Here is an 18,743-nt window from a genome sequence, read left to right as displayed (position 1 = left end):
TCTTCTACTTCTTCATTAATTCCTTTTTCTTAACTGTTTTCTCCCACCAGGGGCAGCTCTCCCTATCTTTGAGGTTAATGGATGATATTTCACTTTACTAATAAACCCAAGCATGGGGTGCAATAAGGTTCTCCGTGTAGCATAACATCTGCGAGTATGATCCGCTGAATATTCATAGACAAATAAATCCCTACTTATGAACGGACTAAATTCCCCCTAGAAGATTAATTAAAATTGTCTGTAGGGAACCTGTAGATTCTACGGAGACTCCCCCGGGTGAAATGGAACATTTCAGACGTGTGGCATGACAAATGACATTTTTTTTCAAAGGCGTTTGCACTGAGAGCGGTTTTCTGAAGATTTTACCGATGAGTCTTAGCAGAGGCTTTAATTGGAATAAAAGGCATCAAATAAAGTCGTTCAGTAACTGGGCTTTTTATTTGTACAAAGACCTTAAAAAACGAAACCGAAACCACTACAAAATGTTACGGAAGAGGTAGCGCCCTTAAGTCGGAATTCTCTTCCTGCAGAATAAGATACGGCAGTGAGTTCTGGGGCTTATTTTCCCTAACAGCTCTTGCACCGGCAGTGATCATTATCATCTTATATCTACTTTTAGGACTATGCAAACCAAATGGACTTCATTAGTGGAATAAATGGGGATATGTTAATCACTACGTTTCGAGACTTTGTTTCCATGCAACCAACCTCTTCCGAACTAGTGTTCCCAGGCAGCCACCGTAGACTCTCTTACAAGATGGCTGCTTGTCAAAACAACAAGTCACATTTTGGTCCTTCTTAAAATAACATCAAATGATTTCAAGCTGGTATGCCCTAAAATAAATTCCTTTCTGCATTACCCTACTTTCATCATACCCCTACAGTCACTTTCATCAAACCCCTACAGTCAATCTTAAGCCGTGGGCTGAACTGCATCACTGTCATGGCTTCTATTGAAAGAGGTAACGCCGTGGATTTCATAGCTGCACTGAAACAGTAAAGCAGGAGTTGGCCGTACGGCTTTCATTGTCCTTCGAGACAATAAAAATTTATAGTATGCCAATGGGCTGAAAAATGACATTTTAATTTTGGTTTTATTTTCCATTTTTTTTAGTAATGTATTGAAGCATTGTTTATTTTGTGCACTAAATGTGCACATTTCCTTCTTAAAACAGAAGGTGTTTATTTGCCCCATGATACACACATACAACTGCCTTAAAACCAGAGACAAGCTTATTACTACTTTATGTTCTGGGTTTCCAAAACCACTGATTTAACGAGGCCTTAAAATTCAGAACCATGAATCCAAACTTGCAGAAACCTGGGGGAGGATTCACTAAAGGGCGAAGTGGCATGATAATTTCGCCAGCGTTAACGCCCGCAGGGACTTCATAAATTTACTAACAATTCCCTAGTGAGAGACATAGAAGCTGGAGCTTATTCGCACTCTATCGCCAAGAGACAATTTGCTCTGGCAATGAACGATACTCTGCAAATTCACAAAAAATTCGAATTTTACTGAACGTTAACTCTTTCGCCAGACTTGACTTCGCCACCTCAGACCAGGCGAAATGCATAGATTTTTCTCAATCTTCTGTCACTTACATCATATTCTGTGAGTGGAAAAAGCATCAAAGTTCAAAAAACGCTGGCGTCTTTTTCTTTTTTCAGAGTGATAGTCAGCAAAAGTTCTAAAAATTTTTTTTTGGCTCATCGGGTTCCCCCATGTATTTGGAACATAAACTATACAGTGGGCTCATGTGTAGGGCATTATAACAACTCTATTGTCTTTATTAAGCTTCCCTGGACTTGTGTAATTAAAAATGGAAATGTAATTTGCTGCAACATATACTGTACATCCATTCAACTTGAAATTTCCCTCCGTATGCAAATTAACCTGAGCGCAATACCTCTAGCGAATTTGCGCTAGGCTTTGAATTGCTCGCATTGCCGAAAAAACGCTAGCAAAAAGACACCAGTGTTCGGCGTCCACGAGGAAACTCCATACTTAAGTGAATTAGCGTTGTCTGAGTGAATTTTTGCCTGGCGAAGTGTAGCGATGGGTGCAAAGCGTTCGCTGGTGACTTTTCGCCCTTAAGTGAATCTGCCCCCTGGTTTGATCATGTGAGATCTCATCAGTGCAAGATATCACCACATGGCTTCCTAGGGGTAGGACTTGGAGGGCACTCAAACCTGTCCTCAAGGAGAATTGTTAGGGATATCATCATATCAAGGAGAGAGAATTACCCAGTGAATTACAGAACCACTTGTACTGCTGTGAGTAGGGTTGCCACCTTTTTAAACATCTTTTACCGGCTGCTGGGGGGCGGGTACACAAAGGGGTGGGCCTTGACGTCAAAAGGGGCAGGCCGTGATGTCAAAAGGGGCGGGGCCACGACACGGACATCACGGAGGCTAGAAGGAGTCAGAGTAAAGGTAAGTTCCAGGGGATGTTACAGGGGATTGGGGGCAGGCCGAGGGCTCCTTTTAAATGTATTACAAATTTACCGGCAGCTACATTGCCGGTAAATTTGTAATACCGGCCCCGGCAGGTATTTTACCGGCTAGGAGGTAAAATACCGGCCGGGTGGCAACCCTTGCTGTGAGGCTATTCAATTTATTTATATCAAAGGCTAAAAAGCTCTAATTTTACTACTCTAATACAAGGTACAAATACCTTTTAAGCTCAAGGGGCCCTTTATTTGAACTAGCTGAAATCTATCCAAATGAAATGTCTTTAGTCCTTTGTTGGGTACGTGGCTGCCACCTTTGACTATAAACAAGTCCTATTCTTGAAGACAAAGAGCTTGACATTGTTTAGTTATTGGTCCTGTTCCACATCATATTCTGATCCGGTGGTATTTAGTCGAGCAGTCCCATATTTGTGATAATATAACAACAACCTTAGTGCTCACTCATAGCAACCAATCAGAATTTTGCCTTAATCATCAGTCTTACTGCAGTCAACAGATCGCCGCTAATTGCTAATTGCGATAGGTTGCCATGGGTTACAGCTCTAAAGTATAATTACCGCACTTTTATGATTTCCACTCCAATGCATTAAAATATAATGCAGAGTAGAAAACGCCATCTCAAGCCTCATTTATATGCAACGGGCTTTAGCAATTTCCTTTTAGTCTTCATGGAAAATAACATTGTTCTGTAATATTATGGAGCTTGTACAACCGCATTTTTCCATTACTGCAGGAATAAGTAGTTAGCTAAAAAAAAACTGAGCAGCGGAGCTGACATTCAGCAGTAGAGTCGAAGAAAAGATAAAGTAAACTGAATGGAAAACTATACTCAAAAATATTGTTGGTTGATTGAGGGATAATCCTGTAGGAAGAAACTTTGGACACTTTCCATGTTCCTCCAGCTTATTTATTTAGATTTTTTTTGGGGCTACTATAAACTATCCAATCCCGGATTTGTGGCAAAAGCCCAGGCCTAGGGCGGCAAGATTTTAGGGGGCGGCATGCCATCCAGCCGCATTCTAATTTTTTCAGGAGCACTGGGGATGCCCAACACTTTAACTTTATTGTGCTCGTAATTCCCAGTCATCCATCGTAAACTGGAGCATCCGCTTACTCGCGAGGGAAGAGGGACTTCAGGGGAGGGCTCTTGCACGCGGGGGAGGGGCGAGGACCCACTGGCCTAGGGGCAGCACAATTAGAAATCCGGGCCTGAAGCTATCCATTCCCTTTAAGACCTTAGTCGCAACCCATTGGTCACCAGTCCATCCTACTGGTTGTATCACACTGACTTTAGGAAGAGCTAAGAAGGACGGATGCAGCTCAAATAAAACAAAGCCATTTGTACAACAATGTATAAGGTCGGCCACAGCAATATCAATATACCGTACTTCATATTTCCATAGAATGAAAAAATATTGAATGAAAATATAATGTGTCTCTCCCATGACACCTTAATAGCTTGTCATCTGGATGGTGGGAAAAACCACAGATATAAACAACCACTTAAAATATATGTATATCTATAACTTCAAAAATAGAACTAACTGCACCGAATTTTACAGAACATATACACTGCCATTACTTTATCCATACTACAAGGTGGCTGCAATTTTAATGGATCCAAAAGTAAAAGACTAAGTGGTCTAAAGGTGGTAAGGTTTCTATGAGGTTAAAGGAGCATTTTGTGTTTGATTTTGCATGGGTGGAGCATGCGTTATTAGCATAATTGGACGTACTCTATAATTATTGTACCCAAGTTGGAGTCAACATGGATTCAAACCCACAGGCACTGCTGAAGCTCATGTGCACCGATCTTGGCACTTGAAGATCTAATAAATGTGCTCCAAACACGCAGAACGCAAACATGTGTTGTGTTTGAAGCTCCACCAACACCAGTAGGTGGAACAAGGCTGTACATGCGGTTTCCGGAACACCAGTGCTTTAGTGCAGGGGAAAGAACAATGCATCGTAACCAGGAAAGCATTGTTCCACTAAGGCCCAGGAGTGTGGAGGTTTCTCTTTGTGTTCCCTTGAGCTATTTATATGCACACACAAATGCACATTTGTTGACATCACATTAGTAGAGCCCTATAGACAGTAAAGTCCCACAAACGTATCTTCGTTTTGCACCAGATTCTATAAAGAGGATTTCCTATGTTCTGTGACATATAAGTAAATACCAGCCAATATAATCACCCGCTGAAGTTGTGCTCTTTTGAGAACTGCGTTTTCAATATCGGTCGTTTCGACTCCCACCCTTGTTTGTGCCATTACTGAAGACGACGTTCTAGATATATATATAGATATATACAAGATACAAAAAGGGATTACAAACCCTCCACCGTAAGAAGTACTGCTAAGAAGAAAAACACAAGCATGGTCCTGTCTTTTAGGGACAACGTGCTTTGCGGCAGCAAAACAAGAGCTTCTACTGAGACCAGGGGTTCTGGGTAGTGGCATGCAAATGAGAACAGCTCATGGTCCATCCCTAAACCAAGCCCTTGACCCTAATCTTTTCTCTAACCATTCCAGGTGATTATTAATCCGGAAAAAAAGTTTTAGTTCTAAATATGAACCCAATAGGTATTCTCCACATATCCAATATATAATGCACCGTATACTCTTTCATACCATAAATATATCTGTACATTGGCAACTCAAAAGTCCTTTGGTCCTCTCATTTCTGGAGAAAGTTACTTTGCTATGCAGAAGGTAAACCACAGAACATATCTCATCGGCCATGTAATGCCGACATTTTTGTAAATTGTGAAGACAACAGTGTCTTCACCATGGACATTTTCTATGAAATGTCTGTTTGAACATTTCAGTTCCTTGACGAACACTATTCAGGGGCTGAAGGCAATCTGTGGCGTGGCTTTATGTCTGCTGATCCATTGGTTGCTGCATAAGAACATGGCTCCGTTCCATTGTTCCATGACGTAGATCGGCTGATTGAATGTCTTCCACCCCCAATGTTCACCAAAGTGTCATTCTTGGAATCTATAAAAAAAGGAAAATCACAAAATAACGTTAAAGGGGGGTTAGTTATTAAAGGTCGATTTTGTGAGGTTTTTTTTCTACCTCGAATAAACATAATTTAAACAAACTCAAATTTATGCTTATTTATGAAAAAAATCTCAATTGAATGCAATTGTTGAGAAAAACTCGAATGTATCTTAGTTTATAGGCTAAAAAACCTCGAATACCTGAATTTATTGAGTTTTTGAGCGCAAACCAGTGTAAAACACCCATAAATCATGAAGGCAAAAAACATCTTAAAATGGTTAAAGGGACCTCTGACATTGACAGGTTTTAGCTGGAGTATTTTCAGATTCAGACTTTTAACAGCTTCGGAGCATAATAAACTAACCTTGAAAAACTTAAAGGAGAAGTCGTTTAGCATGGGGGTGCCAAACTTTAGGCACCCATCACTAAATGTATTGACTTACCTGAAACCCCAGGCTGGTGCTTCTATCAACAGAAAACTGCACCGGCCCGGGGTTATTCCAGGGAGCACTACGGATCGCTTCTCTTCCGGCTTCTTCTTGCGGCTGCGTAAAAAGTCGGCTTTTTCATTCTACTGCACATGCGTCTGCCCCGGGAAATTTGAAGAAAGCCGGAAAAGAAGCGATCCGTGGTGCATAGTTATATAGGCATAATTCTGCACTGAAATCCCTTTTTCAAAAGAGCAAACATATTTTTTTATATTCAATTTTGAAATCTGACCTGGGCTAGACATATTGTCAGTTTCCCAGCTTCCCCCAGTCATGTGACTTGTGCTCTGATAAACTTCAGTCACTCTTTACTGCTGTACTGCAAGTTCGAGTGATATCACCCCCCTCCCTTTACCCCCCCAGCAGCCAAACAACAGAACAATGGGAAGGTAACCAGATATCAGCTCCCTAACACAAGATAACAGCTCTCTGGTAGATCTAAGAACAGCACTCAATAGTAAGAGCTAAGTCCCACAGAGACTGATTCAGTTACATTAAGTAGGAGAGATAACAGCCTGCCAGAAAGTAGTTCCATTCTAAAGTGCATGCACAAGTCGCATGAGTGGAGGCAGCTGGGAAACTGACAATAGGGGTCATTTATCAACACTGGGCAAATTTGCCCATGGGCAGTAACCCATGGCAACCAATCAGATTGCTGCATTCATTGTTCTACTAGCAGCTGTCTTTAGAAAGCTAATCACTGATTGGTTGCTATAGGTAACTGCCCATGGGCAAATTTGCCCAGTGTTAACAAATGAGCCCCAATATGTCTAGCCCCATGTCAGATTTCAAAATTGAATATAAAAAAATCTGTTTGCTCTTTTGAGAATTGGATTTCAGTGCAGAATTCTGCTAAAACAGCACTATTAACTGATGCATTTTGGAAAAAACATGTTTTCCCATGACCGTATCCCTTAAACCTAACTTCAGTCAAAATGTATCTCCAACTCCTGCATCTAGAGAGACAAATTGATGAGAGGGGGATAATGAAGAAGAACATGATATTTTAGAAATAGTACAGCATTATTAATAAACCTTATTTAGAAAGTTTGTAATTTCCAAGAGCTTAAAACACAAAAAATAAGCTATGTGATAATACTGCACACCAAAAACCACTAGAAACAGAATCTTACTGAAGTGAGGCAGTCAGTCTTTAAAATTTCATATTACCACGTTTATTCTGAAATATCATAACATTAGGAAACCCTGAGCAGGGCAGATACAGTTGTGTCAATAATGCTAATATTTGTAATATATAATACCCTTCATTTTTGCCTCTTGTTTTTCACCCCCAGGCTTTTGCCTTGGCTCTAAAGGTGCTAAAGGCTGTGTCTTTGGCTCTCCAACTATTTCAGATTTGTAACACGCACCAGATGTCATCTTCCCAGCAGCAGGCTCACTTTCCATTCCTGAAGGCATTTTGGCAAAAGCTGAGCCTCAGGAGCTTACAATCCCGACACTATAAGTTACTTTTCTGAAAGGCACTTGCAAAACACAGTCTTTTTTTTGTTGACGGCTGTTACGTTAACTGATATATTAATACAAACAAATGCAACCTAGCTAACCTTGGCTTTCTGCCTGTAGGATCCTACTGTAATCCTCTTCTCCTTCCAACTGTAACAGGATATGTCTAAATATACCATGTGCTAACCCTTCCCAGATCAGCTAGTCCTACCAATCTCTATGTATACACAGTCAACACTGACTAACAAACAGGATATCCTGTTACTACCAGATGATAATGTGAGACCACAGTAAGAAGCTTTCTATCCCCAAAGAGCAAATTCCCTCCTGCTACAGCAGTTGTTAATATTGTATTAAACGAAATATGAGGCAAAACTTGTATTCGTCACACTGATATAATTTCTCTTTCATTTATATGACACATCTCTCTCTGCCCAAAGTGGTAATAAAGATTAACGGAACCATCGGCCTCCTATAATAAAGAATTTTACAATTCTTCTACAATCACCTCTTTATGGAGAGCTGAAAATTGTCTTTAGGAAAACAGGCTTCCTACAGCATCTTGTTCTGCTCTACCTTATAGTCTCCCTTAGTTCTTCTAAGAGCTATTTTAAGAAGGTAAGGGGATCATACTGCTCATCAAAACTCTGTTTAGTACTCATCTGGCATCTCATTATATGACCAGAAACCCTATACTATGACTGCCAGTATGTTGTCTTCCAGGGTTTGTTTATAGACCACATTCTGGTGGCTGTAGTTCATTGGCAACTTCAGGACATAGAGTAACTTTAGGACATAGAGTATTCCCTCTCTTCTTTCTGCTTACTAGATACACCCATTTTCATAGCCTTCTTTTCCCCCTATATTTCAATAAATATGTTCCTTTAGATAAGCAAACTGCCAGAAAGTTTTGTATAAATAAAGAGTTTGGTCATTTGAGTCCATTATGTTGGGTGGGAAATTATACAGTATGTTTTCGGACTCTAGTTGTCTACGGCCCCATTTTTCAGCACGTTCTGCACCGCGTTTTTTAAAAAAGCTGACCGCTGTGTAAATACACTTAGTGGTTTCAAGTTTAGGCAATGGCACTTACGCTAGCGTATTTACGCAGTGGTCAGCTTTTTAAAAAAAAACGCAGTGGAAAAACGTTTGTGTCCAGGGCCTAATCGGTTCAAGAGAATGTAAATGTGCAGATAAGTGTTAGCCACCCTTTATTGTTAGTTTTGAGTTTGATTTAAAAGCTCACGGCATTCTGGATGTATTCTCTGGTGGTGTTTTTCAACCATTAGAGATGTATTCATATTCTGCAGACTCCATGTAAACTTGGGCATGAGGGCCTGAGCGAGGAAAGCTTTAAATCAGGGGTCCCCAAGCTTTTTTTTTACCCCTTAGCCACAATCAAATTTAGAAAGTTGGGGGGCAACACATGCATGAAAAGTCCCTGGGGTGCCAAATAAGGGCTTTGATCGGTTATCTGGTAGCCCCTTTGTGGGGGGTGAAATATGAATTGTTTAGTGATGGTTAATATATAATTAGTTTGGCCACTAGGTGGCAGTGAGTCATAAGTTAAACTGTGAAGGGAATAAAAGAGAACAGGAAATGTGTGGCCATTCTGGTGGTGGTGGTGGAGGAAGGGGCAGCAGTCTTTGTTAGGGAGAGGTGAGCAGAAAAGGTCTACCTATTATGAAGGAGTCAAAGCAATAAACTTCAACTGTTTAAGAGGAAGTCTTCCATACCTCGTGTCTTACGTTTACAGGCAGCCTATAGGAGGCTCTGTTTGGCAGTACATCTGGTTTTCATGCAACCAAAACTTGCCTGGAATTAAAAAACAAGCACCTGCTTTGAGGTCAACATCCAAGGGATGGTGAGCAACATGTTGCTCGTGTGCCACTGGTTAGGGATCACTGCTTTAGACCCTTCTGGGCTTCATACCTCTCCCCCTCCTAATTTATGTTGTACCAAATTGTGACAGATTCCTACACATCCCACAGTTTACCACCAAAATTTGGAGTAACATGTCAGAAGGCGGAGCAGTATCTGATCTTAACTGCTACTGTTGGAGAATATTTGCTTGAATTCAAAAAGATCCATACCTTGCGCTTTCTTCTGAGAATTCACTTTGCAATTTGTCTCCTCCTGAAGTTTCTTCTCAAATTTTCTCACATCCTCCAAAGACATTCCTAAAACAAGCAGATAGACCAAAGCCATAAGAAGCTGGAAATGTTTTTGCATTTCTTGGGATTAAAGCTGTTTTGATCATATTTAATTATGTCAGACAAATAAAGTCTGGGGCTCCACTGGCTACAAAGCAAATCCCGGTGAAGATACCTTTGGTGAGAAGTAAGTTGATCTACAGCGGAATTCAGCAGCAGTGAGGTGGTTGAGGGGTTCTCCTGGGACATCACAGTCCAGTGCAAATTACTGCACCAAACTATTACCCAACAATGATAGCTTATTGCTCAGTCTATTGCTCAGCCAGACAATCATCAAACACTAAACTATGGCCAGCAGTGGAGACTTGAAGCTCAGCTTTCCATCTGCCAAAATCATGAGTTCCTCAGAGTCACCAGCACAATTGTATCTCAATATTAAGTGCATGGGATTGTTAATATCCTCTCAAAGAGAACAATGCCACCTCTCTGTACAAGCAACTCCTCATTCACTTCAGTAGGACATGCTAGGCCTATGGCAGCAGCAGGTAAGTGGGTATCACTCAAGAACACGGTTCAACTCCGACCTGCACAATTTTTTGCCAAAGAAGCTGTATTTACCCGTCAAGTAGATGGGCAGAGGCAGTCAATAGGGACAGGCATGAACAAAATTCTGGGATGACGGCTGCAATTTCTTGGATTGTTGGATAATTATAGATTCTTGGAGGCAAAATAAATGGACTTTATGGAAAGTGGGTAAAGCTAAGGCTATGATGATCTGAATGAGGCTTGATTTAGGAATGGAGTAAAAAAAAAAAAACACTGACATGCAACCAGAGTCCATGGGATAGGCTTAAGCTAGGGTTACCACTTTTCTGGAAAAAAATACCCCCTTTTGGATCACAGGTCCCCAGTTCTGTACAAGATATTCCAAACTGTTCACTGCGTCTACTTACCATACCATTCATCCATCCAGGTTACTGCCTGCCTGTGTCCTGCAAGTAAAATGTCTCTGATATTCTGGAGAAAAAAAGAGAAAAATCGCTTTATATTATGGTTTAATGGACAATCTAAAGCAGACTCCTGGAAATTGCTAGTGTCATATTGAACGAATTATAATAATACACACCAGCCATAATGTAATAAAAATAATGACTTGAGAACTGGCAAATTACACTTGGAACGTCATGCAGAAAATAGCAGCTCCTGCACCCACTAGTCCATAGCTTCATCAACTGGATGCTACTACTGTTATTATGACATTAAAATGTGCACTGGTAAGTCCAGTTGTTCCCTTGCACTGTGACGTTACTATAGTGAAACAGTAAGGAATAATACGTTTTACAGCTTACCTTATGGACAAAGCTTTCTACTCTAGACTGAAACCCATAAACCTCAAATTTGGCTGCCACCAGCTTATATGAGCACATAATGGGTTCTGATGTCTCTCGCCAATTATCTAGCAGTGGCCCCCGACCTGTCTTCACTGAATGGAAACTGCGGAGATCCTAATGGAATGGAAATGAGAGTTAGGAAGTTGCTAACGTGAGAAGACATCAGCTGTACACAAATATAATTAATAGAGATCCAGAGGAAGACACAACACATCGAAGAATAAACTGGCAGATAAAGGCCAAGATATGGGTTTTTTTAGATGGGTTGTCAAACTGTACTTTTAAAGGAGACTAAGCCCTACACCATCTTGGAAAGTGTCTGAAAATGAGATTGGTCTGTAATATAAGCTGATGCTACAGGGCTGATTATTAAATTCTGATGCTAATTGCACTGGTTTCTGTGCTGCCATGTAAAGGGCATGTGAAGGCAAAAAAATAAAATCCCATTTTTACTTTCTTTAATGAAATAGAAACCAATATACTTTCATTTAAAAAGGTGTACTGTTTTTATAAGAAACCTGATTGTATGCAGAGAAATTCTCCCTTTATTTACTGCTGTGGATAGGAATTGTCAGATGGTCCCTAACTGCTCTGCAGGGAAACAGTCTTATGAACAGCAGGGGGAGCCCCCGCCTTACTTCCCAGCCATGCAGAACTCAAGCAGCTTTGTTTGTTTCCCTGTACAGCAGGTGGTGACTCTGTAGAGATTTGTATTGGATTTTATTTTTGCCTTTACGTCCCCTTTAATGTTTCCAACTCCAGCTGCAGGGACAAAGATCATGGAGCCAGATTTAAACAGATAAACTAGGATTCTATTTGGAGGATTATTTTGCTGCAGCCACTGGTTCTGTAGAATTGGAGAAAGTTTGTATTAAACAATACAAAAACTATAAAATCCACATTAGATTACATGACAACACAGGACCCAGTGCAGTCTGCATATTCTGATTATTAATCAGTCTTGCTGTATCCGCTTCTGGCAGATATTATTTGACTTGTGCTGTTTTGATAATTTATGATGACCCCTAAGCAGCCCAGACCACACTGAGCATGTGCACAGTCTTGGTCTTGTAAAGATGTTTAACAAAGTTACAAGACGGTGACCCCCTGTGGCCAACTTTGAAAGCATAAATCATTTGTTGGATTAGGCTTGTGGTGCAGTAAGTTCATGTTTATGTTTAGTATACAAAATACAGCATTTCTAGCCTTATTTTATTTTAGACTTTACTTCCCCTTTAATTAATAATCAGCCTTATATTGTGACATTTCTATTCTATGTGTACTGTATATTGTGAGTGGGTCCCTAAACTCAGTAAGTGACAGCAGCACAGAGCATGTGCAGTGAATCAGCAGAAAAGAAGATGGGGAGCTACTGGGGCATCTTTGGAGACATAATCTTTACTGCTAAAGGGCTGTGGTTGCCTTGGGCTGGTACAGAAGCCAACAACATAATGTACAACATTTCTAGCTATTTCTTTAGTTAGGCTTTAGTTCTCCTTTAATACATTTTGCATCTCCTGCCTAACCCAACCCAGTAGTTTTAGCTTCTGCTCTAACTCCCACAATAACGTCCATAGTCAACATTTACTTTCCAATATTTTTTCAACTATTTAGCAGCCATAAGAAATAATTACTTGAACAAATGTCAAGGAAAAGTTGTGTACCTCTGACTTCTTGTAATACCCTTCTGTGATGTCATCAGCAGCGATGTCTACAAAGCAAACGTCTTCCTCTGGGGTTGGCTTGTCTCTAAACACCTGTGATATGAGCCCAGAATGAGAGAGAAGTACATTATTACTGTATATGTAGCATCTAGGCACTAATATGCTTATACAGAGTGGGCATTATGCACAAGGGCTATAGAAGTGTTTAGATCTCTTCTACTGGTTAACAGCTGAGAATGACTTCTGGAATATCCTGGGAAACATCACTGAGCTCCTCATGGGTTGGTCTACATACATAACTCATGCACTCGGTGCCGGTAGCATGATCAGGGTTGGATTTACATAGCCGGTGCCCCTAGGCCTGCTGTCGTTTGTTGCCCCAGTCCCCTCTCCTTTATTCTCTCAAATTTTCATCATCGGGACCGGAGCAATGGGGATTGGCGCACGGGAAATTTAAAAAAACTATTGTATCTCCTGCGCTGGTTGGGCAGCATGCCTCCCCCTTAAATCCTGCTGCCCTAGGCCCAGGCCTTGGTGGCCTCTCCACAAATCCGGGCCTGAGCATGAAACTTTGCAATTCAGCCTATTGCTTGGTCTTCCTTTGTTATAAGCCATGGCAGGTACCTACTGGCTGTCCACCTCCTGCCTCCAACTGCAGGAACCCTGTGCTCCTCTCCATATTTGTCTCTAGTCCTTGTAAGAACTTCTTCACATAGGATACACAATGTTTATGTTATCCGCACCTCCTAACACATCACCATTGGCAATTACAAGTCCAGGAATTATGGATGTGCCGACATCTCCATAAATAACAATTTTTTAGATGCCTTTAGACCGCCTTCTGGCAGATCCTTTCTTTTGGGCATCTAAAATATTCTTCACTTTTTTGTTTCAGTTTATTGTGGATGATACCCACTCTATGCTACTGTTTATTTGTATGTGTGATGGTCCTAAACATAGGATACACCTGGTTATTTATCCATATAAGGGACTTCCATATTGCAAAACCAATCCAGGAGTTATACCAAGATATTACCTGCTTGCCATAAACACATATTATACTGTATTTATTAAAACATCCTAACAATCAAATGTTCTATTATTCGTTGATGAGCATATCAGCCAATACAGCGTGGAACAGGTGGAAGGATTTAGATGGTTTAACTGGGCTGATTTTTGTGCCGATTAACCTTGGCTACCAACATATCCTAAATTACAGATCGTGCCCCTTCCAAGGCTTTGCCATGTGATCTCAGCAAGCTGAAGGCCTTAGGTTTCAGCCGCCTGCACAATCTATTTGACGACACACGCATGCAAATAACTATCGTTTAGATTTGGATTTTCCATTTTGCAAAGGAAATAATCTTCGCTCGTTCTGAACAAACACGTCCACCATCTCCTGTGATTTAAAAAGGCCCATGCACTGGCAAACATAAATGTGTATTCCATTTGTGCATCAATATTATCTTACCTCTGTCTTTTTTCTTGGGCTCAGAAATGAGATGCAGACCAGGGAGGGAAATATAATGTTTTTTTTTAATATATTGAAGGGCATATGGCTTACCAATGGTTGGAGGGGTGTGGCCTGCCCTGAGGGGGTGGGATCTCATAACAGCCTGTAAAAATGCTCTAATTTTCCATGCGACTCCAGAGATTGAGTCACAAGCAAATAGAACATATTCCATAATCAATTCCCTGTAGAACTCCCAAGAAAACCTCATTATGCAGCCATAGTCACTATTCTGTGCTGCAGGTGTGTGCCCCTTTCTGCCCCAAACATTACTGATTTTCCTTTCTCTTACATGATTAAAGGGGACCTGTCACCCAGACATAAAAATCTGTATAATAAAAGTCCTTTTTAAATTAAACATGAAATCCAAATTATTTTATATGTTAAAACATCCATACCTGTTATAAACTTGTGTAAAAGAATTAGCTATTCTATTACATATTAAGGGGCAGATTTATAAAGGGTCGAATTTCGAAGTGAAAAAACGTCGAAATTCGACCATCGAATAGGTGTAGTATGATAGTCGAAGGTTTTTTCCGCTAAATTAAAGTCATTCGAATCGTTCAATTGAACTTCGTACGATTTTACAAAAAAACCTTTGACTTCTCAAAACTTAGCCAACGGCTCATATAGGTTATAGGAGGTTCCCCCATAAGCTAAACAGCAATTCGGCAGGTTTAAGGTGGCGAAGTGTCGAAGTCGAAGTTTTTTAAAGAGACAGTACTTTGATTTTCGAATGGTCGGATTTGTGAAGTATTTTCAATTCAAATCGAATTTTGGCCTATTCGATGGTCGAAGTAGGCAAAAATTACTTCGAAATTCAAAGTTTTTGAATTTGAAAATTCACTCCGACCCTTAGTAAATGGGCCCCTACAAGTTAACTTAAAGGTGAACCATCCCTTTAAAGGAGATCCAACCAGCACCCCCTTTTCAGTGATATTTGCCCTCTGCATATTCATTCCTCATTATACTGTATATATAAATCCTATTTCTATTTTTACATATCTGGACCAGTTGTGACAGGAGAGAGAGGTCAGAGGGAAGCAGGCAATGAATTCATGACAAGGATAATGAGCAAAATGTATTCTAAAAATGTTACTTAAAGACCTTAATTCACAATGTCATTTGCTTGGAGCACTCCATTATCATAAAGTCAATTTGATTTAAATGTGCCCTTTGCTTTACTTTAGTGGCTTATAATTTCAAATGCATAATTAGACAGTAATTGTATATGACTAATGGAAACGGGTAAAAAAAAAAAAAGAATTTAAGCCAAGAAATATAGGCAATACATAGGCATCCCCCGGAATAGAAAGGCCTAGAAAGGCCATGGGTTGGGATGCTCTGATCCTTGTCATTTATAAATCATTTCCCTAGATCATAGGGTTCATGTTAGGGATGCACCGAATCCAGGATTCGGTTAAGGATTCAGCCTTTTTCAGCAGAATTCGGATTCGGCCTAACCGAATCCGAACCCTAATTTGCACATGCAAATTAAGGACAGGGCCGTCTCCCATTTTATCCAAACTTATAAAAATGGTTTCCTTTTTGTCTGTAATAATAAACCAGTAGCTTGTACTTGATCCCAACCAAGACATAATTAATCCTTATTGGAAGCAAAACCAGCCTATTGGGTTTATTTCATGTTTCTAGTAGACTTGAGGTATGGAAACCCAAGTGACGGAAAAAGCGATTATTAGGTCCGGAGCATTGGGGATCACAGGTCCCATACCTGTACAAACAATGATTATATTCTTACCTGGGCATTGCTTCCATTGTTATTCTCAAACTTCGTTTCTATTCGAATCTGAAACTTTGGCAGAAATGAGCACTAGAAGAAAAATGAAAAAACAAAAAGAGCAAAGCATGAGCGCTTTTGTGATAATTAATGCCGTAATAATAGAAGCTATAATCAACTGTCCACTGCTTTCAATTATAATAAGGTCAACCACATGGTTGTAGGGTGAGTTCTTCAAGCAGGCCTTGCACAACTCCTAGGATACTACTGAAATACTCCATGCTTGAATACATAGCACTGGGCTTTTAGAAGATACAGGATTCAGAAGTGGTTTCTTATATCAGTCTAAGCCAGTTATAGTGGAGGGCAGAGTGGGCAATAAGATTGGGTCCTCACCACCAGGTTTTCAGTTTCTACATCAGGGTTGTCTAACCTGTGGTCCCCCAGCTGAATAGAATGCTCAGGGTTTTCGTTCAAGTGTAAGTTGCACCTTCTTGTTTACATATATTTTCTCCTCCAGCATAGCCCTGGGTCCCATCATCTCTAAATCTGGCCCTCGTACTCAAGGATGATGAGCCAGCAGCTTTCTAGATGCGGAGGAACTTTGTCATGGCTATGAAGTTGGAGCACATGGAGCATTTGGGGGCCTACAGGTCAGTAGAAACTGTAACTGGGGGGACATATCCTAATAAAGGGATTTTTCATCTTTACAGTAACTTTTAGTACGTTATAGAATGGCTAATTCTAATCAGCTTTTCAATTGGTCTTCATTTTTTCCTTTTTTGAATGATTTTCCTTCTTCTTCTGACTCTGTCCAGCTTTCAAATGGGGTCACTGACCCCATCCAAAAACAAATGCTACAAATTTTTTTTGTTATGGCTGCTTTGTATTACTCATCCTTCTATTCGAGCCCTCTCCTATTCATATTCCAGTCTCCAATTTAAATCAGTGCAGAGTTTGTAAGGTAATTTGGACCCTAGCAACCAGTTCCAATTCCAGTTGGAGAGCTACTGAATAATTAGCTTAATGACCCAAAAACATAAGTGATAAAAACTTGTCTCAGAATATCACTCTCTACATCAGGGGTCCACAACCGCCGGGCCGCAGGCCAGAACCGGGCCTTGGACACTCCGCCGAGCCCAGTGCGCAAAAACGTGACGCGACGAATCGGATGGCACGTCCAAATTTGTTGCCAACTCCCGCCGACCCCTCCCCGACCCCCGGTCCTCGAAAAAAAAAAAAAAAAATTTGGCAACGGTCCCGGTCCAAAAAAGGTTGGGGACCCCTGCTCTACATCATACTAAGGGCTCTTACTGATGAGCGGTTGAAGCTGCGCTCCCCTACGTTCTATTTTTCTGTGTTCAGTCCCAGGGGAGCGCAGGAATAGACGCATTAAGCTTTTTTCAATGGGGCGTGTAGGCGCCGAACGCAGGAAAAAAGCAGCATGTTGCGTCTCAACCTGCGTTTGGCGCCTACACGCGCCTGTGTGAGTACAGCCCCATTGAAAAAAGCTTAATGCGTCTATTCCTGCGCTCCCCTGCGGCTGAACACAGAAAAACGGAATGTAGGAGAGCGCAGCTTCAACCGCTCATCAGTAAGAGCCCTAAAAATTCATTTAAAGGTGAATAACCCATTTAAATACAGTACTAATGGCATAGATATTCTGGGAAATTAAGGGTTGGAGGGGCATAGAATCAACTTCAAAACACAACCTGGCTTATATCTGCCATATAAAAATTAAATTGAACACTGCATGTAATCCCCTGAAACCCTACAGTTACATTTTCCCTTAATCCTCAATATCCCTGCAGACTCACTGATACATAATCCTGTGAATCACTTGTGTGACATTTGTACATAATGCCTCCTAATCCTGCAGGTACAGGGGCACCTAATCGCTTGGTATTCTAGTGGGTACCTTTGCATGAAGCCCTTAGTATTTTCCACCAACATCTTTACCCCAGTAATGCTGTGTGACTTTTGTACATCATGCTTTAGGTCTCATATACAGCCACATGAAAAAGTTTGGGAACCCCTCTTAATTCTTTGGAGCTTTGTTTATCATTGGCTGAGCTTTCAAAGTAGCAACTTCCTTTTAATATATAAGATGCCTTATGGAAACAGTAGTATTTCAGCAGTGACATAAAGTTTATTGGATTAACAGAAAATATGCATCAAAATTAGACAGGTGCATACATTTGAGGATCCCATGCTGTCACTCTTCAGAGGAGAGTCAAACAGAAGCACAACTTGCAATTGGCCACCTTAAATACCTTTTCTCATAATTGGACACACCTACCTATGAAGTTCAAGGTTTAACAAGCTAATCCAATTTGGTGTTGGCAGAAATCAGTTTTGGGGCTCTTACTGACGAGCGGTTGTAGCTGTGCTCCCCTGTGTTCTGTTTTTCTGCATTCAGCCGCAGGAATAGACGCATTACATTTTTTCCAATGGGGCTGTACTAACACAGGCACGTGTAGGCGCCGAACGCAGGTTGAGACGCAACATGCCTCATTTTTCCTGCGTTCGGCGCCTACACGCGCCTGTGTAAGTACAGCCCCATTGGAAAAAATGTAATGTGTCTATTCCTGCGCTCCCCTGCGGCTGAACGCAGAAAAACGGAACGCAGGGGAGCACAGCTTCAACCGCTCGTCAGTAAGAACCCTTAAGCAGTTACATGCATTCAAATTACCCACATTTTTGCACAGACAGTTTGATTTAATTTCATACAACTGAATACGGCTTCACTAAAAATTTTTGTTCAGAAAACACCCCAGTACTCAGATGTTCTTGGGAAAAGGTTTATTTAATCCAACGTTTCAGTTCCCTGCAGGAACCTTCGTCAGGGAAATATA

At 40.8% G+C, this 18,743-nt stretch overlaps 1 protein-coding gene across 1 annotated transcript in view; it reads right to left on the bottom strand.

The window, feature by feature from the left end:
* Nucleotides 1–419: 419 nt before the first annotated feature.
* Nucleotides 420–18,743, bottom strand: part of pitpnc1l.L (phosphatidylinositol transfer protein cytoplasmic 1 like L homeolog) — a 114,283-nt gene continuing 95,959 nt past the window's right edge. Inside the window, exons 5-10 of the mRNA XM_041569647.1 lie at nucleotides 15,910–15,981; nucleotides 12,641–12,733; nucleotides 10,935–11,090; nucleotides 10,539–10,602; nucleotides 9,526–9,612; nucleotides 420–5,474 (exon numbers count right to left, since the gene is read on the bottom strand). Coding sequence (XP_041425581.1) covers nucleotides 5,317–5,474; nucleotides 9,526–9,612; nucleotides 10,539–10,602; nucleotides 10,935–11,090; nucleotides 12,641–12,733; nucleotides 15,910–15,981 — 630 coding nt within the window. The 3' untranslated portion in view covers nucleotides 420–5,316. The remainder of the gene's footprint in view (nucleotides 5,475–9,525; nucleotides 9,613–10,538; nucleotides 10,603–10,934; nucleotides 11,091–12,640; nucleotides 12,734–15,909; nucleotides 15,982–18,743) is intronic.

Source organism: Xenopus laevis, chromosome 7L (genome assembly GCF_017654675.1).
Source record: "Xenopus laevis strain J_2021 chromosome 7L, Xenopus_laevis_v10.1, whole genome shotgun sequence".
Taxonomy (NCBI): domain Eukaryota; kingdom Metazoa; phylum Chordata; class Amphibia; order Anura; family Pipidae; genus Xenopus; species Xenopus laevis.
This window is presented reverse-complemented; position numbering and strand designations above follow the sequence as displayed.